Here is a 27,500-nt window from a genome sequence, read left to right as displayed (position 1 = left end):
GCCTCCTCTGCGGATCTAGACTGACTCCTCCATGGAAGAATGTCAAAAGAGCCAGCTGTGTTTCAAGAAGATGAGCATTTATTGGGAAAAATGAAGGGCCTTTTGAAAAAGAGAAGAAAAGGGGACCGGGTGGTGGTTCACCAGGGTAAGAGCACATAGTTCAGAGCGCAAGGACCTGCACAAGGATCCTGGTTCGAGCCCCCAGCTCCCCACCTGTGTGTGTGTGGGGGGGTCTCTTCACAAGTGGCGCAGCAGGTCCGCAGGTGTCTGTCTTTCTCCCTCTCTATCTGCCCTTTCCAATAAAAAGGGGGAGGTGGTCACCAGAAGCAGTGGATTTGTAGTGCTAGCACTAAGATCCAGTGATAACCCTGGAGGCCAAAAAAAAAAAAAAAAGGGAGAAGAAAGTACAAGCCATGTAGGAGGTGTTTAGATGAGGGGGGGGGGAGAGAAAGAGAGGCTTTCTGATCTCAGCTTTCTAGTCCCTTCAGCGGAAGGGTGGGACTCTCAGGGGATGAGCTTCAGCCTTTGTCTCCAGGGTCCCCTCTGCTTCCATCTGCATGCTGTGGCCTTTTGCAGTCAGGGAGGGAGGGAGCTGAGGCAGGACGTGCAGACACACTGGGCTTCAGGCCCTGCCTCTGGGCCTTCTCCTGGCTTCCTGCAGGGTACAGGGGGAGGGTGCCGCTCTCCTTAAACCGACCTCCAACACCTTCTTCCTTCTCTCTTTCCCTCCTTCCTCCGCTTCATCACCCCTGGCCATTTCCCAGACGGAAAGAAAGAGACAGACAGAAATACACCACAGGATCGAAGGTTCCCTCAGTGTGTTGGGAGTCAGGCTTGAACCTGAGCTGTGGCCACGACAAACCAAGTGCACTACCCATGGGAGTTACCCTGCCCGCCTCCCGGTGCTGGTTGTTTCGCTTTTAGCTGAACACTGCTTACACCTAAAAGCTGAACACTGCTTACACCGCTTAGTTCTGACTACTGGTGATGCTTGAGAGGTTGAATTTAGGAGCCTCAGGCAAGCGGGTCTGTTTGCATACCCATTATGCTACTTCCCTCATCCTACTGGTGCTTCTTACTGTCTTACTGAACCACAGCACTACCAAGTCTGCTCTGCTGGCCACAGGCAGGATGCGTGTTCAATTGTGAAGGGAGTTTGCCAGCAAAAGACAAGACAGACAGATGCTTGGTTAAGCTGCCATCTTGGAACTAAGTGCGGGCAGCACAGAAAACTCTGGGGAGTGGTCCGGGAGGTGGCACAGTGGATAAAGCATTGGACTCTCAAGCATGAGGTCCTGAGTTCAACCCCCAGCAGCACATGTACCAGAGTGATGTCTGGTTCTCTCTCTCTCCTCCTATCTCTCTCATGAATAAATACATAAAACCTTAAAAATAAAAAAGAAAGAAAGAAACTCTGGGGGAGGGGGCCAGGCGGTGGTGCAGCCAGTTAAGTGTATACACATGGTACTACACAAAAGGACCTGGGTTCGAGTCCCCGTTCTCCCCTGTGGGGGGGGGGGAGACACTTCACAAGAGGTGAAGCAGGTCTGCAGGTGTCTATCTTTCTCTCGCCCTCTCTATCTCCCCCCCTCAATTTCTCTCTGTCCTATCAAATGAAAAAGAAAGAAAAAAATGCCACCAGAAGTGGTGGATTTGTAGTGTAGGCACTGAGCCCCAGTGACTGGAAGCAAAAAAGAAAAGAAAAAACTCTGGGGATACCCACTCCCCGTACACACACACACACACACACACACACACACACACACACACACACCGGGGGGGGGGGCCAAGGGGGTGTGCCACACAGGGCAGAGACACAGACCCTGGTGGAAGCAGTGGACTCATAAAAACCCCCACAACACTGACGCCCACCATCTCTTCGCTCTGGAGCTGCGAAGAAGTCTGTTTCGGGGCACTCGCCAGAGTCCTCCATGTCAACCAGACCTTGCTTGTACACTTTGAGAGGGAAATCTTCCTCCAAGAGTGAAAGCAACACCAAGTAAGACCCTCCTCACCCAAAGTGTGTTCTCCTGGGTAGATGTTTGACAAGGGCCCTAAAAATTTCTATTACGACTCCGTGGGTCCCAATACCATCTTTTAGACTTGATGAGAAAGTCAAAATGGGGCTAAGGAGACCACACACACGCAATGGTTATGCAAACAGAGTCTCTAAGCCTGAGGCTCCAAAGTCATAGGTTCAATCCCTTAGTCACCATAAGTCAGAATTGAGCAGTACTCTGGTAAAATAAATAAATAAATAATAATAAATAAATTACCGTTGTCCCCCCTCCTTCCCCCGCCACTGACAAAAACCCAGTGAAAACCTTGTGCTTGGTAAAGTGTGCACTTAACTGGGTGCCACCGCCCAGCCCAGTGAAAACCTAAAGCAGAAGAAAACTTCAGACAGGGGGCTGGGTGGTGGCTCACCTGATTAAGTGCGCAAAGTACTAAGCTCAATGACCTGCGCAAAGATCCAGGTTCAAGCCCCTGGTTCCCACCTGCAGAGGTGAAGCAGGTCTGCAGAAGCATCTCTATCTCTCTCCCTCTCTATCTCCCTCTCCTCTCTCAATGTCTCTATGTCCTATCTAATAAAAAAAAGGGTGGGATAAAAAGGCCACCAGGGTGGTGAATAACCCTGGAGAAAGAAAGAAAGAAAGAAAGAAAGAAAGAAAGAAAGAAAGAAAGAAAGAAAGGAAGGAAGAAAGGAAGGTTACTTCAGATGTGAGGATGGAATCTCACCAACTTGTGTTTTAGGAAGTAAGAAGGAAAGGGATAGGAGATTAGTTTTACTTATAATTTAGAGACACCAACAAAACCTTGGCCACCTCCTCACACGCTGGGCTTCACACTCATACCGCTGTTATCAGAGCTGTTCCCACACCCCAGCCGGCCTCCCCCACCTTCCAACCCAGGGGACCCAACTGTGGTCCTGGAGGCTGTTTACCTTTACGTAAAGAGAAATGCTGGCAGGAAGCCATAAAAATTACCATAGTCACCATCATTCTGCTTCACAGGTGGCTTGGGATTCGCAAGGGCTGGATCAATTGCAGCGAGGATGCTCTTGGGAACTGAAAACCGAGGGACAAAAAGCTGCTAAATGCTAAGCGGATCTTTGAGTATAGACAGGAGCTTTTAAACTATTCCTTTGGGGTGGGGGTGGGAGTCGGACGGTAGCGCAGCAGGTTAAGTGCATATGGCGCAAAGCACAAGGACCAGCGTAAGGATCCCGGTTCGAGCCCCCAGCATGAGCGTCTTTTGCAGAACCGCTATGCTGTCTCCTCAGCCCTAATAGTCAAATCGTAATGTGACCTCCTCTCAGTCAAATCCCACTGTAATTACACACAGCTGAACTGAGCCACAAGGTGGAACTTGTTCACTTAAAGGTGCTGGGGAGCATGTCATACTTGGTAGAAGCAGCTGGAAAGTGTTAAGGTGTGCACATCCCACCTCAGTGGCACTGGTGACCCTGAATGAGAACACCCCCCCCATCACGGGACAAAAAAACTGTGACCACGGCACCATCTACCAGATATCCCCCCACCCGAGCCCCCCGACCCCCACGGCTGTGTACCCGGAGCTTCCCAGCTCCCTGCTTCAAAATAAGCTGACAGAGAATTCTAGAAGTCTGTGTTAGATCTATCTTTGATTGGAAGCCAGGTGGTATAGTGCAGTGGGTTAAGGGCACATGGTGTGAAAAGCAAGGACTGGCGTAAAGATCCTGGTTCGAGCCCCCGGCTCCTCACCTGCAGAAGGGTCACTTCACAAGCAGTGAAGCAGGTCTGCAGGTGTCTCTCTCTCCCCCTCTCTGTCTCCCCCTCCTCTCTCCATTTCGCTCTGGCCTATCCAACAACAGCAACAACAACAACAACAAGGGCCACAAAAAAATGGGGAAAAATGGCCTCCAGGAACAGTAGATTCATAGTGTTCATAGTGCTGGCACCGAACCCCAGTGGTAACCCTGGAGGCAAAAAAAGAAAAAAAAAGGGCAAGTGGCAAAAACTAACCAACGAACCAACCAAAAGCCAACAAACAAACAAACAAAATAAAACAAAACCAAAAAACACCCCAAAACAGTGCAGCACTGCTCAGCTATTAAAAATGAGGGAGCTGGGGCTGGGTGGTAGTGCAGCGGGTTAAGCACATATGGTGCAAAGCGCCAGGATTGGCACAAAGATCCCGGTTCAAGCCCGGGATACACCTGCAGGGGGGTCGCTTTGCAAGTGGTGAAGCAGGTCTGCAGGTGTCTTTCTCTCCCCATCTCTGTCTTCCCCTCCTCTCTCAGTCTCTCTCTGTTCTATCCAACAGCAACAGATATAACAATAACAACCACAACAAGGGCAACACCACGGGAAAATAGCCTCCAGGAGCAGTGGATTTGTAATGCAGGCGCCGAGCCCCAGCAGTAACCCTGGAGGCAAAATAAAATAAAATAAAATAAAATAAAATAAAATAAAATAAAATAAAAAATGAGGGAGCCATCTCCGTTAGCGCCATCTCGTTAGCGCCATCTTGGATGGAACTTGAAAGCATCGTGTTAAGTGAGATAAGCCAAAAAGAGAAGGACAAATGCCGAATGATATCACTTATAGGTGGGGCTTAATCAACAGGGATAGGGAGTAAGAACACAAAGTGAAACCGGGACTGGGCCTGGGGTAGTACATCAAAGCAAAGCACTCTGGGGAAAGAGGGGAAGGGAGGGGTGGGAGAGAACTCTAGGGTCTAGGTGCATAATGAAATCATACTCGTGTCAATGAATGCTCTGTAGACATTAAGCTCTCCTCATAAAGAGATTAGAAGAAAAGAACTATCCTTGGAAGTTTTACAAGAACACAGGCAAAGAGAACAGAGCAGAACAGATTCTTCTGGAAGATGGCTAAAAAGTCCATGGAACTGGTCCCCCAAAATAGGCCACTGGTTTTCTGCCCACCCCACCCCCTCCCCTCAAGATCAAGGAAAGACAGACAATGGCAGGAGCTAAGAATCAGGACAAAGCAGAGCAGACAGAACAAGATTCCTCCAGGCAGGTTCTTTGTAGGTTGGCGGGGAGAGCAGCGCACTTCTGCTGCAGAAAACTGTGTTTCTTTTTCTGCTGGAGCTCAGCTTGGCGTCGGGGAGAAGCAGAAGCAAAGCCAAAACAAACCGTGCAAATTGGACTGTGCCGATTTTGTTTTCAAGAACTGGTAAGACAAGCAACCATGACTTCCTTTCTCTCTGGATTATTTTGGGGGCGATCTCAGGATCAACAACCCCAGAACATTCCTAAACTGTGGCTCAGCCAGAGGCAGGGGGGCGGAGCCCTTTGCACCCATCAGCCACGAGGGCTAAGTGCCTGCAGGCTGGTGGCATGCGAGATGTCAGAGGCAGGGCACGCAGCTGATGCCAGGACCACAAGAGTGCCCTGGGTTGCTGAAGGGTGCTGCTGCGAAGTGCTCTGCTCAGCTCTGGCTGACGGTGGTGCTGGGGACTGAACCTGGGACCTCAGAGCCTCAGGCATGAGAGTCTTTTGCAGAACCATCATGCCGTCTCCCAGGCCCTAGCTGCTTGCTCTCTGCACATGCCAGGGGCTTTACAGTTGGAGGAGGAAGCTCAGAGGGAAGGAAGGCCCAGAAGCGTCTGCACAGGAGCCAGCACTCAGGAGGTGACACACCCAGGGCGGATACAGCGTTGAGTCAAGACACGGGCCCATGTGGACCCCATGTGGAAATGCCCTGACCCTGGCAGGGCCTCTCAGGACCATTCTTACTTTGTGGCCACCAGGGTCATCACATGATTCTACCATTTCTGGGTGGCCACGTTTAAAAAAAGAATTATTGCCACTAGTAATGTCAGCAACTATGACTAATGTCAGCAACTACAAACCCACCAATCCCAGTGACCAGTTTTGTTTGTTTTTGTTTTTTTACCACAGCACTGCTCAACTCTGGCTTATGGTGGAGCGGGGGATTGAACCGGGACTTTGGAGCCTCAGGCATGAGAGTCTCTTTACATAACCATTATGCTGTCTACTCCCGCCCCCAGTGGTCACTTTTCTCTCTTTCTATTTTATTGGATAGGACAGAAGGAAATAGAGAGGGAGAGAGATAGAGAGACATCTGCAGACCTGTTTCACCGCTTGCGAAGCTTCCCGCTACAGGCAAGTATCAGGAACTTGAACCTGGGTCCTTGAACATGAGGAGGCGTGTGCTCTACCAGGTATGCCACTGCCTGCTATTTATGCATTTGTTTGTTGATTGATTTGTTTCGTCTACTCCCTTCCCATATGCTGCCCATTTGACCACGAAAAAGACTTTTAGAGCCATGTGTGGGGGCAGCAAATCATGGTAGAGCAGACTTTACCATGTGCAAGGATGAGGCTGGAACTCCCCCACCACCACATGGGGGGTCCGCTGCAGGGGGAAGCTTCACGAGTGGTGGAGCAGTGCTGTGATGTCTCTCCTGCGCTCTCTTGTCTCTCACATTCTATTATAAAAAAGGAAGGGAGAGGAAGAGGAGAGAAGGAGAGAAGAAGAGCCTACTAGGAGCAGTAGAATCATGCAGGGCCAGAGCCCCAAATTATAACCCTGCCTGGCTGCAAAAAAAAAAGGTGGGGGGACTAGGCAGTGGTACACCCAGTTAAACACACATTTTACTATGTACAAGGACCTGGGTTCAGACCCCTGCTCCCCACCTGCAGCGGGGGAGCTTCACAAGTGGTGAAGCCGATCTGCAGATGTCTCTCTTTCTCTTTCCCTATCCAATAAAATAGGATGCAAGAAAAAAGAGAAAGAAAGAGTGAAAGAGAAAGGAAAACAGCTGCCAGGAGCAGTGGATTCATACTGCTGGTACCAGCCCCAAAGATAACCCTGCTGGGGAAAAAAAAAAAAAAGTGGTGGTATTGGTATTTGGAGCTGAAGCACTACATGCGAGTGTCACAGCACTGAGGGAAGAGCTCTGGTGCTGAAGTCTGTCTGCCTGCCTGTCTGTCTCTCTCTGTATCTGAATGAAAGAAGAGGTTGGCTCAGAAGGCGGAGGTGAAAAGGGAACAGAATGTAAGGCCCTAGCTGCAAAACAGAACAGAACAAAACAAGTCAGTGCAGACCTAAAGCAATACTATGCTTGTCTGATGCACCTTCTGCACCCACAACGACCCTGGGTCCATACTCCCAGAGGGAGAAAGAGTAGGAACGCTATCAGGGGAGGGGATGAGATATGGAGTCCTCGTTGTGGAAACTGTGGGAGTTGTACCCTTCCTATCCTATGGTTCTGTCAGTGTTTCCTTTTTATAAATAAAACTAACAAAACAAAACAAAAAAGCACAATGCTCAAGGGTCTGGGTTTGAGTTGCTGGTCCCCACCTGCAGTGGGAAAGCTTTGTGAGTGGTGAAGCAGTGTTACAGGTGTCTCTGTCTCTCTGTCTCTCTCTCACTCTCTATCAGCCCCTTCCCTCTCGATTTCTGGCTGTTCTTATTTAATAAATAAACAAAGATTATAACTTTTAAAAAAAGAAAAGAAAGGACAGAAGAGAGGGCTGTCCGTGGGTGCTGGGCTGTCCGTGTGGAGCCAGGAGTGGGGCCAGGTCCTGGGCGGCCCGTAGGGAGTGTTCTTACCGCAGGAATAGTTGACGGTGAGGTATTTTCTCACTCCTGGCAGGCAGGGGCTTCCGAAGTGGAGGTTGTTCACCGCGACCCTGCACCTCTGCTTCCCGTAGCACTTCTGGGACAAGACGTGCAGGGCTGAGTGGGACAGGCAGTCTGGAGGGACGACAGAGGAAGGGGGAGGGTGGTGAGAGGGGGAAGGAGGAGGAGGAGGAGGAGAGCCGCAGCCCTGCTTCACCACTCATGAAGCCTCGCCCCTGCAGGGGGGTGGGGACCAGGGCCTTGCAGCCTGGTCCTTGCACACTGCAATGTGTGCTCTCAGCTGGGTGTGCTCGCGCCCGCCAGCTGGTAGTGACTTATGGGGAGGAAGGCAAGGAGCAGAGTTCACACCAGGGATGAGCTTGCGATTTTCTGGCTCACAAAAACCCCTACACAGGGCCAGAGAAATAGCTCACTTGCATAGCAAGCTGCTCTGCCATGTGTGTGGCCCGGCTTCCAGCCTGGCCTCCATCACATTGAGGAAAGCTTCCGTGTTGCGCTGTCTCTCTGTCTCTGCCTCTCTATTTTTAGAAACAAAAACAAACTGGGAGTCAGGTGGTAGCGCAGCGGGCTAAGTGCACGTGGCACAAAGCGCAAGGACCGCAAGGACCGCATAAGGATCCCAGTTCGAGCCCCCGGCTCCCCACCTGCAGGGGAGTCACATCCTAGGCGGTGAAGCAGGTCTGCAGGTGTCTGTCTTTCTCTCCTCCTCTCTGTCTTTCCTTCCTCTCTCCATTTCTCTCTGTCCTATCCAACAACAACGACATCAATAATAACTACAACAATAAAACAAGGGCAAAAAAAGGGAATAAATAGTTAAACAAATATTTAAAACATTATTTTAAAAAAGCTCCCCCCCCCAAGTAGGCTCAAGCCCTGGAAGCCCCGCTGGCTTAGTGAGTGAGTCCTAAGCTGGTTTCGGACCCTTTCATCAACTTCTTTCTTCCTTCTTTCCTTCATTTTTCTTCCTTCCTTCCTACCTTCATTGTTGTTGTTGTTGTTGTTGTTATTACCAGAGCCCTGCTCAGCTCTGGCTGATGGTGGCACTGGGGATTGAACCTGGGACCTCAGAGTCTCAAGCATGAAAGTCCTTTGCAGAACCATCATGCTGTCTCCCCAGCGTCTGTCAGCCATTCTTAGAGGCTTTCGAGCAGATCTTCTTGCGTTTGCATCATTTTTTTTTAACTGAGGAAGTGTTGTTTCACTGAACCGAACTGACTCTGGAGTACTGTGTCACATTTCCTCAAGCACATGCCAGCCCCCTCACCGGCTAAGTGTCCAGATTCTCATTTTGTCCTGGGTCCCCTGAATGGTGCGCCTGGTCCTGCGTGTGGAGCAGACAGAGTGTGGCGGGTACTGACCGGGCTGCAGCCCTGCTCCACCGCTTATGCAGCTTCCCCCCTGCAGGTGGGAACCCGGGGCTTGAACTTGGGTCCTTGCACACTGTGGCATGTGCACTCAACCAGGCGCACCATTATCTGGCACTAATTTATCTTTCTTACCTGTTAGACACCTGTCACCTATTTCATCAGTCCATCCACCCACGTACCCACCCACCCACCAATTCCTTTAGCATTGTCTGTCTTTGATCTTACCCACTTTTGTATCCACCCATCTATCTATCCAATCTCTTTATCTTTCCTGTCGATGATCCTTCTAGTATCTATCATCCACCTATATTTTAGATTGACAGGAAGGGAGAGACACTTTGGTACTGGCCCACCATCCACGGAGCTCCCACGGGGTGCTGGGGCCAGGGTGAGGACAGGTGCTGAGAAAGGCACACCTCGACAACTGGTCTAGTAGGACACTTAGTGTGCAAACAGCCCAGAGTGTAGTCACACGTGCTTACGTGGGGCAGCGGGCCACATCCTGGGTCTGTGAGGTGTCTCTTGCTGGAACTGCTGTCACTGGCCAGAATATACGACGGTAAAGGCTCAGAGTTACACACCAGTGACAGAAGACAAGATGAAGCCCCCCACCCTTATGAACCCCCCTGACTCCCAGTCCCTGTCTGGCATCTGAGGTCATGACTTGCAGGTAGAAAGTCTTACTGTGGGTGACTCTGGGAGACAGGAGAAGGAGCAGACCAGAAGGGGGCCTTGCAGGCGGTGCGGTGAAGTGTGGGAAGGTCTCCGGATGTTGGGCTTGATTTCACAGGCAGGTGGGCAGCTGTGGCCAGAGCTTACTAGGAGGAGGGGGGAGTTGTGGGGTGTGAAAGAGTTTCCCAGGAGGCAGAAAGAAATGGCAGGACTGGAGTAGTGCTCAGAGGCACATCCCAGGGCTAGCATGCGTGGCATCCCACGTTTGATCCCTGGCATCATATACGCCAGAGCTGAGTGTGCTTTGATCTGTCTCTCTCTCTCATAAAATTAATAAAGAGGGAAGGCCACGACTTCAAACTCAGCTTTATGCAGCTCTATTCACAATGGCCAAGAGATAGAAGCACTCTTTCTGTGCATGGGTAAACAACACACACACACACACACACACACACACACACACACACACACACTGTTCAAACTGAAAATGGAAGTAAATTCTGCTACATGCTAGGAAGTAAGCAGACTTTTCAGGCATTACATTAAGTTAAATAAAACAATCATAAAAGGCAAATACTACTCGATTTCTCTCTCTTTTTTTTTTTTTTGCCTCCAGCGCTATCGCTCGGACTTAGTGCCTGCATTACAAATCCTTTGCCCCTGGCGGCCATTTTTTTCATATCATTAGACAGGATGAAAAGAAACTGAGAGAGGAGGGGGAGACTAAGAGGGAGAGAGAAAGAGAAAGAGAGACACTTACAGACCTGCTTCAACGCTTATCAAGCGACTCCCCTGCAGGTGGGGAGCCGGGGGCTCGAACCTGGATCCTTGTGCTTAGTGTTATGTGACCAGGTACACCACCACCCAGCCCCCTACCCGAGTCCACTATTATGACATCCCAAGAGCCACCAAATCCACAGAGACAGAAAAATATAACACAACCAAACCTGGGTGATGACAAACACCAACATTACTTCGATTAAAGAAAAAGAGAAGAAACAGAATGGTGGTTTACCAGGAGCCGGGAGAGAGTTACTGAGTCACTGCTGGCTAACAGGTCATCACAGAGCTCCAGTTTTATAAGATGAAAATGTTCTCAAGGTGAGTGATGACACCACCCTGCGAGTATACTTCACATCGCCAGACAGTACACTCAGAAGCGGTTCGGTGGTTAATCGTATGCTCTCAGTTGTTTGAACCACAATTTTGAAGAGCGCCACCATTTAATTGTGTCAATGAAACACTTTTCCTAGCGTGTTGGGACACTGCCCAGCACCAAGTAAACATGACTTCTCTGAGTGCTGTTACTAAGTCCTCTAAGTGCCAGTTATTCTGAAGGAAGAGAAGGATAAGAGGATGGTGGAACAGGAGAAGGCGTTGAAGAAGAGTGAAAGAAAATGAGCTGTGTGGTGGTACACCCAATTAAGCGCACATGGTGCTAGGCGCAAGCACCTGTGCAACGACCCAGACTTGAGGCCCAGGCTCTCCACCTGCAGGGGAGGGGGACACTTCACGAGTGGTGAAGCAGATCTTGGGTCTCTCCCTCTCTATTTCTTTTTTTTTTTTTTTACTTTTTTACTTTTTAAAAAAAAAATTTATTTTATTTATTTATTTCCTTTTGTTGCCCTTGTTGTTTTATTGTTGTAGTTATCATTGTTGTTGTCGTTGTTGGATATGACAGAGAGAAATGGAGAGAGGAGGGGAAGACAGAGAGGGGGAGAGAAAGATAGACACCTGCAGACCTGCTTCACCGCCTGGGAAGCGACTCCCCTGCAGGTGGGGAGCCGGGGTTCGAACCGGGATCCTTATGCCGGTCCTTGTGCTTTGCGCCACCTGCGCTTAACCCACTGCGCTACAGCCCGACTCCCATTTTTTTAATTTTTTAAAAAATAGTTATTTATTCTCTTTTAGTGCCCTTGTTTTTTTGTTGTAGTTATTATTATTGTTGTTGATGTTGTCGTTGTTGGCTAGGACAGAGAGAAATGGAGAGAGGAGGGGAAGACAGAGAGGGGGAGAGAAAGATAGACACCTGCAGACCTGCTTCACCACTTGTGAAGCGACCCCCCTGCAAGTGGGGAGCCAGGGGCTAGAACCGGGATCCTATTCTTAACTGTGACACCATCTTCCCAGACAATACTTTTAGTCCACTTGCACGGTAGCTGTTGGGCTCAGGCAAAAATTACTAGTCATGGGCTCCTTGGAACTTAGCTAAAACAGACTTCCTAGCTGCTTCCCACATGAAGACCCTTAGTTCCATCTGCTCTATTCCTACCTTCGGGTTTCTGTTTATCAAACAATTTGCCCTGCTTTATATCTTACCACCTTTCAGCCACCTCGTTGCAGACACTACCATGACACCAGCCTGACTTCCCTGGGCAGATGACCTCACCAATGTGTCTAGGAACCCCACCTCCCCAGAGCCCTGCCCCATTAGGGAGAGACAGAGATAGGCTGGGGGTATGGATCCACCTGCCAATGTCCATATCCAGCGGAGAAACAGTTACAGAAGCCAGACTTTCTGCATCCCATAAAGAATTTGGTCCACCCACCTGTGTGTGTGGGGTCACTTCACAAGCAGTGAAGCAGGTCTGCAGGTGTCTATCTTTCTCTTCTCTTCTCTGTCTCCCCCCCTCCATTTCTCTCTGTCTTATCCAACAACAACAACATCAATAATAACTACAACAATAAAACAACAAGGGCAACAAAAGGGAATAAATAAATATTTTTTTTAAAAATCTTAAAAAAAATTAATAAAGAAGCTTTTGGTGCTGAGGTCTCTCCCTGGCTCCCTCTGCCTCTGTACCTAACACAAAGCATGCGATTACTAGGGCTCTTGATACATACAAACTGTTTCCCAGAAGAGGTGTGCCATTTTGCCCGGCAGCTGGAATTACATGGATATGCCCCAGAAAACCAGAGTTATCTTGGGACTTGTGTCTGATCATATTCTTCAAAGGTAACAGAGAGGAAGGAAGAAAAAAAAAAACTTCCATTTATATGACCAAAGCCCTCTTTGACCTTGAATGCAGGAAGTCTTATAACTAGTGTGATTTGCAGAGAATCTTTTAGGATCTTTCTTTTGTTTAGAAAATGTAGGGGCCCAGGCGGTGTAGCACAGTGGGTTAAGCGTACATGGCGCCAAGCACAGACCTGGCTCAAGGACCCCAATTCGAGCCCCCGGCTCCCCACCTGCAGGGGGATCGCTTCACAAGTGGTGAAGCAGGTCTGCAGGTTTCTATCTTTCTTTCCCCTTCTCTCTCGATTTCCCTCTGTCCTATCCAACAACAACAACAGCAATAACCATAACAGTACAATAATGATGACAACAACAAAATGGGGAAAATGGCCACCAGAAGCAGTGGATTCATAGTGCAGGCACTGAGCCTCAGTGATAATCCTGGTGGAAAAGAAAAGAAAAGAAAAAAAAGAGAGAAAGAAAGAAAGAAGGAAGGAAAGAAATTAAGAAAAGGATAAAAGAAAATGTATTGAGGGGATAGGTGGAAGGTTCCATTTGGTGTGATGGCACAGGAGCTCTGATGGTGGGTGTGGTGAGCTGCAGTCTCTCCCCCCCCCCAGTCTTACAGTATCGCAAACACTAAATCTTGTCTGCATTAAAAAAAATTTTTTTTGATATTTATTTCCTTGTGTTGCCCTTGTTGTTTTATTATTGTAGTTATTATTGTTGTTGCTATTGGATAGGACAGAGAGAAATGGAGAGAGGAGGGGAAGACAGAGAGGGGGAGAGAAAGACAGATACCTGCAGACTTGAAGTCACCCCCATCCCCGCAGGTGGGGAGCCGGGGGCTCAAACCTGGATCCTTACGTGGGTCCTTGCACTTTGCGCCACGTGCGCTTAACCCGCTATGCTACTGCCCAACTCCCCTTGTCTGCATTCTTAACACTCAGGTGGCAAAGAGTGTACATTGGTAGACTGGGGAGATATCCTTGTGGTTATGCAGAAAGACCTTTATGCCTGAGGCTCCAAAAGTTCCAGGTTCAATCCCCAGCATCAGCAGAAGCCAGAGTTTAGCAGTTCTCTGGTAAAAAAAAAAAAGGGGGGGGGTTGGGCGGTAGCGCAGCAGGTTAAGCACACATGGCACAAAGCACAAGGACCGGTGTAAGGATCCTGGTTCGAGCCCCCGGCTCCCCACCTGCAGGGGAGTCGCCTCACAAGTGTTGAAGCAGTTCTGCAGGTGTCTATCTTTCTCTCCCCCTCTCTGTCTTCCCCTCCTCTCTCCATTTTTCTCTGTTCTATCCAACAACGACGACATCAATAACAATAATAACTTCAACAATAAAACAACAAGGGCAACAAAAGGGAAAATAAATAAATGTTAAAAAATTAAAATAACGAATGATCATTGATAAGAGGATGAGAGTACAGGCAGCCACAAAGTTTTTGAGGGATCTCAGGTCTGACCATATTCGTGATCACAGAGTTCCTAATCGTCTGCAGTATTTATTCTTCCTTTAAAAAACTTGTTTATTTGATAGGACAGAAATTGGGAGGGGAGTGGGATAGAGGGAAAAAGACACCTGCAGCACTGTTTCACTGCTCATGAAGCTTCCCCCCTGCAGGTGGGGACTGGGGCTTGAACCCAGGTCTTTTGGCATGGTAACTTATGGGCTCTGCCAGGTGCACCACCTCCCAGTCCCAGACTTTTTTCCCTCCACCTGGCGATTTCCCTCTCAAGCTGATCCTGTCTGCACCCTCTCTTTCCGGCGCATGTGATAACAAGATACCCAACAATTTCATTTTTTATTTCTTGGCCACTGTTTGATACTGAAACCAACGTTAATGGCTCTTCCCAGCCTGTGTTTATTTAGGTAATTAGGCAGCTTGCTCTTAAGTGACTGAGTTGGCAGTGGGAGCGAGCCCCTGGCACCTTGGAAAGTCCAGGCCTGCCCACACTTGGCCTGGGGCAGCTCTAGTGAATTCAGTGAATTCCCATTCTTTTATTAAGGAAATAGCAGCAACCTTGGAGCCCACCCAGAAAACTGTAACTGCTATAGGAGGAAATGCCACCACAGTTGACACTCCCCTCTCCCATGGGGGGGGGCAGTAAAGAGGGGCTTTCTGCAGCCCAGTCTCCCCAAGTTCACACCCAGGTCTGGGAAGCTGCCTCCCTCCTTGTGTTAACACGCTGCTTCCCCGAGGCCATCGCAAACCCACAAAGATCCTTCCCCTTCATCCCTCCTGCCCAGGCTGTGTCCCCAAGATAAGACCTTTGTGGAAATGTCTTTGGGACAGCAGCCTCGAGAGAAGATACCAGCTCGCTCTTGGCAGGAAGCTGCAGGACACAGAGCTGGCACTATCTGAAGGTCTTAGTCTGGGGTCTACTCCCTTTCATTCTATGGCCCTGGTGGCTGGTCTTACTATTATTACTTTGCTAAAGCTGCTAGTGTCTAAACCACAGACTAGGGACTGGGCAGTGGCTCCATCGGTAAAGTGCACAAGTTACCACCTTTGAGGACCCAAGTTCAAGCCCCTCCCTGCTCCCCACCTGCAGAAGGCAGTGAAGCAGGTCTGCAGGTGTCTGTCTTTCTCTCCCCATCTATGTCTTCCCCTCCTCTCTCCATTTCTCTCTGTCCTATCCAACAACAACATTAATAACAACAATAACTACAACAATAAAACAACAAGTACAACAAAAGGGAATAAATAAATATTTTTAAAAATGGAAGTACCTTATGATCCAACAACACCACTCGTGGGCATTTATCCACTGGACACTTAAGACCTAGTTAGAAGAGACATACGCACGCCTATGTTCATAGCTGCATTATTCACAGTAGCCAAAGAATGCACAAAGCCTAAACGCCCCTCCACAGATGACTGGCTAAAGAAGTTATGGGATGTATACTCCGTGGAATGCTACTCTGCAATCAAAAAGATGATATTGTGTCCTTTAGATGGAACTGGAGGTGATTATGCTTAGAGAAGTAAAAGAAGATAACTACCAGATGTGTCACTCATGTGTGGAATCTAGAGAGCTGATGTACATGAACTTGCCCCACACAAACAAAAATCCAGCAATAACCCTGGAGGCAAAAAAAAAGAGAGAGAGAGAGATACCATTTCTGGAGTCACACACTCATTTCGCAAGTGCCTGCACTTTCAAAGGACGTGGTGTTACTCAAGTCACAGCACCCTACGATCTTGATGCCTTTGTTTCAAACACAGTGAGAGCCACCACCCAGGAGGGCATGTGCACTGTCACGTGCACAGCCCTGGGCCGGAGCCTGGCGCCACGTGGTGTGCTACAGCCTGAGGGCATCTCTGGCTTTGTGTCTGATCTCTGTCTTTATCTGAAATACAAAGGATGAAAAAGTCAGCTTGGAAGCAGTGACTTCAAGCATGTCTAAGGTTCTGGCACTTAACAAAAAAAAAAAAAAAAAAGGCACACAAGGGCCAGGGGGTGGCGCACCTGGTTAAGTGCACACATTACAGTGAGCAAGGACCCAGGTTCAAGCCCCTGGTCCCCTCCCTCCCTCTGCAGGAGAGAAGTTTTATGAGTGGTGAAGCAGTGCTATCTGCCTCTGTCCCCCCCTCCTCCCTTTTACTTATCAATTTTTTTATTTCTATCCAAAATAAACAAAAATAAATGCTTAAAAACCTCCCAGTAAGTAAAGCCTACATAATACTTCATCTTTCTTCCCATCCTTTGCATGTATCCTTTTGAATTAGTGTTTCAGGGAGTCGGGCTGTAGCGCAGCGGGTTAAGCGCAGGTGGCGCAAAGCACAAGGACCGGCATAAGGATCCTGGTTCGAACCCCGGCTCCCCACCTGCAGGGGAGTCGCTTCACAGGCGGTGAAGCAGGTCTGCAGGTGTCTGTCTTTCTCTCCCCCTCTCTGTCTTCCCCTCCTCTCTCCATTTCTCTCTGTCCTATGCAACAACGATGACATCAATAACTACAACAATAAAACAACAAGGGCAACAAAAGGGAATAAATAAAATAAATAAATATATATATTTAAAAAAAAAAAAAAAAAGAATTAGTGTTTCAGTCTATCATGTCCTTTAAAAAAAAATCTGGGGGTCGGGCAGTAGCACGGCAGGTTAAGCACACGAGGCGCGAAGTGTCTGAATAAGGATCTTGGTTCGAGCCCCTGGCTCCCCACCTGCACAAGTGGTGAAGCAGGTCTGCAGGTGTCTGTCTTTCTCTCCCCCTCTCTGTCTTCCCCTCCTCTCTCCATTTCTCTCTGTCCTATCCAACAATGACAACATCAACAACAACAACTACAACAATAAAACAATAAGGACAACAAAAGAGAAAATAAATAATAATAATAAAATTTTTAAAATCCTTCTTTTTAAGTATTTTACTTATTTTATTTTAGTGAGAGAGAGAAAGAGAGATACAGAGAGAAAGAAGCAGAAAAAGGACAGAGCACTGCTTAGCTCTGGCTTATGGTCGTGCTATGGATTGAACCTGGGACTTCAGAGTGACCCCACCTGCAGGGGGGTTACTTTACTTCACAAGCAGTGAAGCAGACCTATAGGTGTCTGTCTTTCTCTCTCCTCTCTGTCTCCCCACCCTCAATTTCTCTCTGTCCTATCCAATAAAAAATGGACAAATTGGCCAAAAGGAGAAGTGAGTTCATAGTACCAGCACCAAGCCCCAGTGATAACCCTAAAGGCAAAAACATAGTCCCTTTCTTAAGCCAGATGTCCCAGCACTAGAACTGTACCAACTTTCCAGAGGCCCTCAGAATCTTCCAGAAGCCTGGGCACTTCATCCTTAGGCATCGCTCCCCCTCACCCCCAACTCAGTCCGGCTTCTCAGGCAGAGAATGACCAGCACATTCTCCTCTCCACAGCCCCAGAGGCTGAGCTGCCCAGCTGAGTGGGAACAGAGCTGAGATCACATACGGGCCGCCTGGGCCGCCTGGAACCCGGATGTGACCTTAGAGGCATGTTTTGTTTGGCTCACATAGTGTTTGGAAATTTGGAACATTGAGCACTCAAATAAAATTTTAAAAATCCAGATATCCAGCATCTGGCAAGAGGCTGGGAGCTGTGGTCATCAGAGTCCACGTTCCCAGCAGGCACTTACCCACGAGCAGGAGCCCTGAGTGGATGCCACCCCCGGGAGGGGCGCTGGCTCATCTCCCAGGCCACACGGGCACTGGCACTGCATGCTGGGCATTGCTGCCAAGACCCACCTTCTCCTGGGAATTAGCGCCTTGGGCATACATATACCCACTGCCTACATCACAAGGACAATGAAACTTGGGGACAGATGCCCTGCTGGCCGAGTGCCTGGGAACACCTCTCTGAGATGACATCTGAATTGATCCCCAACGTTGAGATGGAGCCGGGCAAGGGACTAAGCCCCAGAAGCTGGGTTGAGGCAAGCTGACGATGACTTTCCTTCTTGGGAAGTCCAGACAGCAACCCCCCCACCCCCCCACACACACACGTACCGAAGGGGGGCAGCCTCTGGGCCTCCGAGACACAGATGTCCTTCTCCTGGCTCCTCCTGCCGTAGGTGGCCGAGTAGATGTTGAGGAACTTGGACTCGTGGCAGTGCAGCTTCAGCTCCTGGTTCTCGCACACTGTCTTGTTTTTCAGCTCATCTAAAGCAGAGATGAAACCGGAGGCCCTGTCAGCTCCCCTCAGAAGGAATCGGGGTGGGGAGCATACAGAGAGGTCGGTGTGGAGAAAGCAGGTTTCACAGGGACCTGGCCATAAGAAAGTGTCCAGGGGCTGGAGATGACTCCCTGGGCTTGATCCCCAGCACCACATGGGAGGACCATGAAAAGCACCAGGAGAAACTCCATGGACAGACTGTGGAGCAGGACTTTGGTGTCTGCCCCTCTTTCTTCCTGTTTGTTTTTCTCTTTGTTTTCTGTGGTGCCAGGGCTTCTGACACACGGGATTTTACCATTCCCAGGCTGCTGTTTGTTTTATTATCTCTCTCTCTCTCAAAACTATTTCAGGGGGCCGGGCGGTAGTGCAGTGGGTTAAGTGCACATGGCAAAAAGCACAAGGACCCCGGTTTGAGCCCTCGGCTCCCCACCTGCAGAGGAGTCACTTCACAGGCGGTGAAGCAAGTCTGCAGGTGTCTGTCTTTCTCTCCCCCTCCTCTCTCCATTTCTCTCTGTCCTGTCCAACAACAACAGCCATGGCAAGAATAATAACAACAAGGGCAACAAAATGGGAAAAATGGCCTCCAGGAGCCGTGCATTCCTAGTGCTGGCACCGAGCCCCAGCGATAACCCTGGAGACAAACAAAACGATTTCAGACAGAGACAGAAACAGAGACAGGCAACACATCACCATTCCATCATCTGTGGAGCTTCCTCTGGTTGCCACAGTCCCTCCCATGTGGTGCTGGGGCTCCAACCTGAAGCTCTGTCATGGTAAGGTGTACCCCCTACCAGGTAAGCTATCTCCTGGCTCTGGATAGAGAATTTTTTTTTCCAACCAGGGTTTTACTTGGGTTTGGTGCCTCTGTGATTCCACCAGTCTATTTTTAAAATTAATTAATTAATTAATTCCCTTTTGCTGCCCTTGTTTTATTGTTGTAGTTATTGGTGTTGTTGATGTCGTTGTCGTTGTTGGATAGGACAGAGAGAAATGGAGAGAGGAGGGGAAGACAGAGAGGGGGAGAGAAAGATAGACACCTGCAGACCTGCTTCACCGCCTGTGAAGTGACTCCCCTGCAGGTGGGGAGCCGGGGGTTCAAACCGGGATCCTTATGCCGGTCCTTGAGCTTTGCGCCATGTGCGCTTAACCCGCTGTGCTACCGCCCGACCCCCGATTCCACCAGTCTTTTTTTTTTTTAACATTTATTTATTCCCTTTTGTTGCCCTTGTTGTCCACCAGTCTTAATGGACACTTTCTTCTCCTCTTCCCTCTTCCTCCTCCTCTTCCTTCTTCCTCTTTTCTCTTCCCCGTTCCTTCCCCCCCACCTCTTCCTCCTTCCTCGTCTCCATTTTTCCTCCAAAGAGAGGGAGCGAGACGCCACAGCACTGCTCCATTGCTCTTGAAGCTTCCCCCTTTGCATGGAGCTCCCATATGGACGAAGGCGGGGGTTGAACCCGGCTCCTTGTGCCCGACTCCTTGTGCTCCCTACCGGGGGTGCTATCTCCCTGGAATTGTTTCTTTTGGGGCAGCAGGTGTCTGCCCCTCCTCATTTGAGGTCACACACAACTTAGCTAAAGGTTCCCCCCCCCTTTAGTGGTGTTCCGGAAAGCAAGCAGGTGAAAACTGAGGACCCCTATACAGTCACCCGTGGAGTGAGCCCTCTGGGGCCTCCCCACCTGCCCTGCCTCCTCCCCACCTGTGTGTCTAAAGGCAGGGTGAGAGCTGAGAGCCACCAAGTCACTCCCCTTGCTAAGAAGGAGGGACAGGTGTCCCATCTACAAAGCGTTACTCTAGGAGAAGCTCACTGAGTCCCTTCCCTGCAAATCTGGTGACCCAGGAATAGTTGGGTCCCAGAGGTTCAGATAGACCCAGTGTCCCAGGTGAGGTTGCTGTGATCAGGTCAGCAAGCCTGGGTCCCAGAGATCTTCCTGAGCTGGTCTGTCTAAGGCCCTGACCGCTACGGTGATTCTCAGCCCAGGCGTCCAACAACAGATGAGTGGCTGAGCAAGTTGTGGTCTATGTACGCAATGGAATACTACTCAGCTATGAAGAATGATGACTTCATCTTCTTCACCTCATCTTGGGTGGAGCATAACGGAATCATGGTCAGTGAGATAAGCCAGAAAGAGAAAGATGAATATGGGATGATTCCACTCATAGATAGAAGTTGAGAAATAAGAACAGCAAAAAGTGAAAACACAAAGCAGAACTTGGACTGGGTTCGGTGTACTGCACCAAAATAAAGAACTCTGGGTTCAGGTCCTTGAGTATGATGATGGAGGAGGAACTGGATGTGTGTGTGTGTGTGTGTGTGTGTGTGTGTGTGTGTGTGTGTGTGTGTGTGGTGGGGTTGAGAGTATTTTGCAGAAAACTAGGATATTTTACACATGTAGCAATTAAATTAATTTTACACATGTACCCTCCAATAAAAAATGAAAGCCAAAAAAAAAAGTATACTGGGGTGGAGGAGATAGTGTAATGATTTTGCGAAAAGACTTTCATGTTAAAGGTTCCAAAGTCCCAGGTTCAATTTCCTGTAGCACCATAAGACAGAGCGAGCAGGTGCTCTGGTTAGAGACAAAAGCAAGACAGAGTGCTGAGAAGTCACACCACTGATAGAAATGTTGATTAGAAATGTGATATTTTTTAATTTTTTAATGTTATCATTGTTGGATAGGACAGAGAAAAATGGAGAGAAGAGGGGAAGACAGAGGGGGAGAGAAAGACAGACACCTGCAGACCTGCTTCACCGCCTGTGAAGCAACTCCCCTGCAGGTGGGGAGCCAGGGGCTCCAACTGGGATCCTTCTACTGGTCCTTGCGCTGAATCATGTCCAGGGTCCAATGGGAATGCCTCCACAGGTGAAACAGAGCCTTACCATGCTTGAGACTCTGGGTTCAACCCCTAGTACCACAAGAAGGCACAAAAGGTGGCAGGGGAGTGCTGTGTTCTCTCCAGCCCCCTCTCCCTTTCTTTCTCTCTTTCTCAACTGGGGCCGTGGGCTCTGCTGTCTAAGGGCTCACATGTGCAAGGTCCCAGGTTCATTCCCAGCACCTCACTAAACAATAAGGGTGAATCACCAAACAGAAGCCTCACCTTGCTGCCAACCCCGGTGCCTTTCTCCTCAGGAGAGAGGAGCAGCAGTGGGGTTCAGAATACTGGGCTGCACAAAAGAAAATAATTTAGAACGACAAGGTCTCTGTTAGTCGTAATGCCGATCCCCTGAGCACTGCTCTGTAATTTGCAGTGGTGAGAGGAGCCTTTGAGAAAGGCTCAGAACAGAAAGCAGATCCAGATCCTTGAGGATGCTGGTCTTCTGCTACTAAGGAAGCAAATGAGAGGAGAGAAGGCAAGTGGTGAGTCCTGCACCCTCAGATAGGACTCTGGCTGCAACTATGGAAACGGAGAGCCAGGGGCCAGTCAGCAACGTGACTGGTTGAGAGCATGTGTGCACATGCAAGGATGCAGGTTCAAGCCCCAAGTCCCCACCTGCAGGGGGAAGCTTCATGAGTGGTGAAGCAGGGCTGCAGGTCTCTCTCTCCCCCTCCCTCCTTCTCTTTTCACTCAGTTTCTCTCTGTCCTATTAAATAAGACAAATAAATAAACTGAGAGCCAAGAGACGTCATATTTTTCTTTTTCTCAATAAAAACAGTAAGGCTGACCCTGACCATGGAGGGTCTGGTTCTCTTGCATGAGTCATAACCACACTGGTATGAGCTCTCTCTCTCTCTCTCTCTCTCTCTCTCTCTCTCTCTCTCTCTTCTTTTACCTGCTTTTCTTCTCTTTTCCCTGGGTCAATTCAAAATATAGCAGCCAACACCAGAATGCTGCCTGACTTCTGGGCTCCAAAGTGAATGATGGCCTTTGAAGCAGAACTTTGGGACAGGACGCACAAGGATTCAGAGCTCAGAGAACACACACACACACACACACACTGTTCAGAATGCTTTCATTAAAAGAGAGGACAGGATGACCTCATCTCAGCAAGCTGTAAGCTAAAAAACAAAAAGATTTATTCTTTCTGTTTTTAATCAAACCGCTTTAAGTTATAAGTTTTTTTAAAGACTGCTTATGTTTTTTGGGTTGGGTGGTGGTGCATATTACCAAGCTCACGGACAGGGCTTGACCCCTGCTCCCCACCTGCAGGGGGGATGCTTCATGCGTGGGGAGGCAGGTCTACAAATGTCTTTCTCTCCCTCTCTCTGTCTCCCTGTCTTCTCTCTATTTCACTGTCCTAACTAATTAAAAAAAAAGAAAGAAAGAAAAAATGCCTTCTGGGAGCAGTGGATTCATCATGCTGTCACCGAGCCCCAGTAATAACCCTGGTGGCAAATAAAAAAAAATAATAAAAAGACTCTCATGCCTGAATCTCTAAGGTCCCTGCTCCAATCCCCAGCACCACCACTAGTCAAAGCTGAGCAGAGCTTTGGTCTGTGTCTCTCTTTCATTAAAATAACTAAATAAATAAATAAATATCTTGCGGATTTATATACTTATCAGAGTATTGCTCAGCTTGGGCTGATGGTGGTGCTGGGAACTGAGCCCCTGATCCCTTATATGTTTTTTGGTTTTTTTTGCCTCCAGAGTTATCGCTGAGACTCAGTGCCTGCACTATGAATCCACTGCTCCTGGAAGCCATTTTTTCCATTTTTGTTGCCCTTGTTGTTGTTGGATAGGACAGAAAGAAATCGAGATGGGGTCGGATGGTAGCGTAACGGGTTAAGCGCACATGGTGCCAAGCGCAAGGACTGACATAAGGATCTTGGTTCGAGCCCCCAGCTCCCCATCTGCAGGGGGGGTCACTCTGTGGGCAGTGAAGCAGGTCTGCAGGTGTTTATCTTTCTCTTCCTTTCCAATCTTCCCCTCCTCTCAATTTCTCTCTGTCCTATCCAACAATAATAACAACAAATTATAATAATAACCACAACAACAATACAACAACAAGGGCAACAAAAGGGAAAAAACTGGCTTTCATGGTGCAGGCACGGAGCCCCAGCAATAACCCTGGAGGCAAAAAAAGAAAAGAAAATCGAGAGAGGAAGGGAAGACAGAGAGGGGGAGAGAGAGCTAGACACCTGCAGACCTGCTTCACCGCTTGTGAAATGACCCCCCTGCAGGTGGGGAGCCGGGGTCTCGAACCGGGATCTTTACACTGGTCCGTGTGCCTTGCACCATGTGCGCTTAACCTGCTGTGCTATCCCCGTCCCCCCAATATGTTTTTTTAAGGCATGCCACACAATGCATTTTTTTTTAACCTGTTGTCTCTCTTGTGTGCATTAAAGCTCATTTATTAAGAGGCAGCCCAGATGTCCACCCACACCCACCCAGGGTAACACAACCCTCACAGGCGAGACCTGCCATGATCTGGTCTCAGACGCAGAGCGAACATCTCTGGGGCTGGAGGCGCCATGTCTGCCACACTTGGTGATTTAGTGACTGTGGCCTGGCGCTGAGTCACTTGGTTCCTCAGGAGTGTGCTCATTCACTTTTGCAAAAGAGGGGGACCTCTGGCTTCTGCAACAGTGGGGTGCGTGACGCTAGCTGCCTCTTTCTCAGGGGACTAGGATTCCTTTCAGAGCTGGGTTGGAGTTCTCAGTTGTCTCAGACTGGGAACGGTAAGGACAACTTTTTTTTTTCTTTTTTTGCCTCCAGGGTTTTGCTGGGCTCAGAGTCTATACCATGAATCCACTGCTCCTAGAGCCATTTTTTCCCCTTTTGTTGCCCTTGTTGTTGTAACCTTGTTGTGATTATTATTGTTGTTGTTGATGTCGTTCATTGTTGGATATGACAGAGAGAAATGGAAAGAGGAGGGGAAGACAGAGAGGGGGAGAGAAAGATAGACACCTGCAGACCTGCTTCATCGCCTGTGAAGCGACTCCCCTGCAGGTGGGGATCCGGGGGCTGAACCTGGTTTGCATACATGATGTAGGTAAGTAATGTGGCAGGCTCTGAAAAACATGTTATCCCTCCTTCAAAACTGAGTGATAACCTAGGTAGGTAGAGTACTCTCGGTTGTAGGTCTTATCCACTCAGCACTTCAAATATATCCTGCCATTTCCTCTCTGCTGTTACAGTTTTTGTTCAGAAATTATCTGATAGTCTTATGGGGTTCCCCATATAATCGATGCTTCACTTTTTTTTTTTTTTTTTTTTTTCCTCCAGGGTTATTGCTGGGCTCGGTGCCTGCACCATGAATCCACTGCTTCTGGAGGCCATTTTTTCCCCCTTTTTGTTGCCCTAGTTGTTGCAGCCTCGTTGCAGTTATTATTGCCATTGTTGATGTTGCTTTTGTTGTTGGATAGGACAGAGAGAAATGGAGAGAGGAGGGGAAGACAGAGAGAGAGGGGAGAGAAAGATAGACACCTGCAGACCTGCTTCACCGCCTGTGAAGCGACTCCCCTGCAGGTGGGGAGCCGGGGGCTCGAACCGGGATCCTTACGCCGGTCCCTGCGCTTTGTGCCACGTGCGCTTAACCCACTGCGCCACCGCCCGACTCCCTATGCTTCACTTTTATCTTGCTGCTTCTAATATTTGCTCTTCATCTTTGATATTTTTTTTGCCACTTTCATTACCACGTGCTTTGGCATGCACCTGTTTGGATTTGGAAGTCTTAAAACTCAGGAAGGATATTTTAATTTTTAAAAATATTTTAAAGATGCATTTATTTTATTAAGGGAGAGAGAGAGAGAGAGACCCCAAGACACTGCTCAGCTCTAGCATAAGGTGGTACTGGAGATTGAACCTGGGACCTCAGGCATTCAAGTTATGACCTTCAACAGGTTGACCTATTTCTCCAGCCATAAGAAAGACATTTTAAATGGAACCGTTTATAAGAATGAACACAGCAGGTGTATACACACACACACACACACACACACACACACACACACACCACTCACAGACAGGGAAGGGCACCAACATTCCCAGAAATTAAAAGTTTCAAAATTGAACACATGCCAGCTAACAGAGGACATTCACGAAGGGGTGTGGCTAAAACAAGGACCCCCACATCCCAAACACACTACCACCCCGAAACATTACTTACTAGGTTGGCACTTAAAGGAGACCAGGAGGTATTTAGTGCTTTCTGGACAAAGGTCAGGTCCAAACACACGGCTATTGACCAGGAGGTGGCAGGCCCGCTGGTTCTGGCATTCATCCAACACCTTCTAAAAAGGTAGAAAAGGGACATGCTTAAAAACCACATGCAGACACTGTGGACCTCCACCTGGCTGCTCTGCACTCAGAGAAGAAGGAAGGTCACCTGCCTTCCTGGCCCACAGAGGAAAACTCTCATGCTATCTGAACAGTATCCATGAATGCAGGGGCACTTGATTTCCTGTGTCACCGTCTTTCCCAATGAAACCGGAAGCCTCCTAGAAAACCAACCTTTGGGGTTATGGATCAACCTATCAAAGCCCATGTCTAGCAGAGAAGCAATTACAGAAGCCAGAAACTCCCACCTTCTGCACCCCATAAAGAATTTTGGTCAGGGAGTCCGGAGGTAGCGCAGCAGATTAAGCAATGTGGTGCGAAGCCCGAGGACCAGAGTAAGGATCCCGGTTCGAGCCCCCGGCTCCCCACCTGCAGGGGAGGCGCTTCACAGGCGGTGAAGCAGGTCTGCAGGTGTCTATCTTTCTCTCCCCCTCTCTGTCTTTCCCTCCTCTCTCCATTTCTCTCTGTCCTATCCAACAATGATGACAACAATAACTACAACAATAAAATAACAAGGGCAACAAAAGAGAATAAATATTTTAAAAACCTCCTGTTTTAATAATAATAATAATAATAAAAGAATTTTGGTCCATACTCCTAGAGGGCGAGAAATATTAGGGGAAAATGACTAGAGGATTCTGAAACCCAATTCCATCAGGACTCAGAGAGAGAGAGGAATAAAAGATGAACATTTGGAAGTAGTAATAGGCGTAGGTGTGATTTGGAAAGGAAGTGAAGGCAGGGCCATAGGAAAAAATATATAGACATAGATAGACGGATTGTTAGAGAAATAATAGCTAATCCATATCTGTGATCTCGGGAGAACTATTGCAGTTTCCAGTGGAGGGAATGGGGACACAGAACTCTGATGGTGGGAATAGTATGGAATTATACCCCTGTTATCTCATAATTTTATAACAATATTAAGGGAGAAAAAAAATGGAAGCCAGTCTCCAATTCATCTCCATTGGTACCATCATTGATGAGGATTATGATGATGATGATGATGGTGATGATGAATAGCTTTTTTTAATTGCTGAAGCCAGGAGCACCTGGTTAAGCGCATACACTATAGTGCACAAGGACCTGGGTTCAAGCCCCTGGCCCCCTTCTGCAGGGGGAAAGCTTCATAAATGGTGAAGTACAGTTGCAGGTGTCTATCTGTCTATCTATCAATCTATCTATCTATCTATCTATCTATCTATTTATCTCTATCTCTATGCCCCCTCCCCTCTCAATTTCTCTATGTCCTATCCAATAAAATGGAAAAAAAAATGGCCACCAGGAACAGTGGATTTGTAGTGCTGACATTGAGCCCCAGTAATAACCCTGGAAGCAAATAAGTAAATAAGTAAATAAATAAGTAAAATAATAGCTTCCCTTCAAATCCGTCCTGAATTTTTTTTTCCCAGATGACTCATTCCTGTATGCATGAATCTGCTTTCTGGAAGCTCAAGGCACACCTTACACTGGGTCACAGAAAGGTCCGCCATCTTGTTTCTGCTCTCTCTGGTCCCCAAATGAAGCAAGCCACACCTGTGGCAAATATGGTCCAGCAGGAGGAACACCGAGCACAGAATCCTGAGTCTTTCTTCTTTCTGAGCTGCAGTGTTCTCAAGAGCTGGGGTAGCTCCATGAAGGAAGGTGATGCCCAGGAAGTTCAGTGGATGTGGGTAAAATGAAAGGAATGCCCAGGGGAGCCCTGCCAAGGAACCCCAGGTGCCTATCCCACAGCCCAGTGCCATGGCAGAAGGACTCAGCTCTGGGACGGACCCCTCTGCACCCCAAGAGGAGAAACCAAGGCAGGGCTGCTTCTAAGCCATGCCAACCCTGGAAAATGCAGCCAGGGTAGACTTCCTGTTGACAGACAGTCTAGGACTGGATCCCAGTTGCACCTGTCGGAAAACTCCAGTCTGATAGTCTCTAGGTTAAGCAACCTCACCCTGGGGCCATGGCCTCATCCCAGCTCCCCCCTCCAGCTTAAAAGCAATGGTTCTCTTGATCTCTGGATGAAAGAGCAGCTGTATGGAGATGTT

The 27,500-nt window shown here is 48.6% G+C and overlaps 1 protein-coding gene across 7 annotated transcripts in view; it reads right to left on the bottom strand.

Annotated features, from left to right (window-relative positions):
• EVA1C (eva-1 homolog C) overlaps nt 1-27,500 on the bottom strand; it is a 102,701-nt gene that overhangs the window by 32,582 nt on the left and 42,619 nt on the right. For 5 of the 7 annotated variants that reach the window (XM_060198631.1, XM_060198632.1, XM_060198626.1 and 2 more), the window contains exons 3-6: nt 25,295-25,418; nt 18,084-18,236; nt 7,587-7,730; nt 2,988-3,068 (exon numbers count right to left, since the gene is read on the bottom strand). In XM_060198631.1, coding sequence (XP_060054614.1) covers nt 2,988-3,068; nt 7,587-7,730; nt 18,084-18,236; nt 25,295-25,418 — 502 coding nt within the window. The remainder of the gene's footprint in view (nt 1-2,987; nt 3,069-7,586; nt 7,731-18,083; nt 18,237-25,294; nt 25,419-27,500) is intronic. The other 2 variants (XM_060198627.1, XM_060198630.1) reach the window with 2 other exon arrangements.

Source organism: Erinaceus europaeus, chromosome 9 (genome assembly GCF_950295315.1).
Source record: "Erinaceus europaeus chromosome 9, mEriEur2.1, whole genome shotgun sequence".
NCBI lineage: Eukaryota > Metazoa > Chordata > Mammalia > Eulipotyphla > Erinaceidae > Erinaceus > Erinaceus europaeus.
Note: the sequence above shows the minus strand (reverse complement) of the source record. Positions and strands in the feature narration are given on the sequence as shown.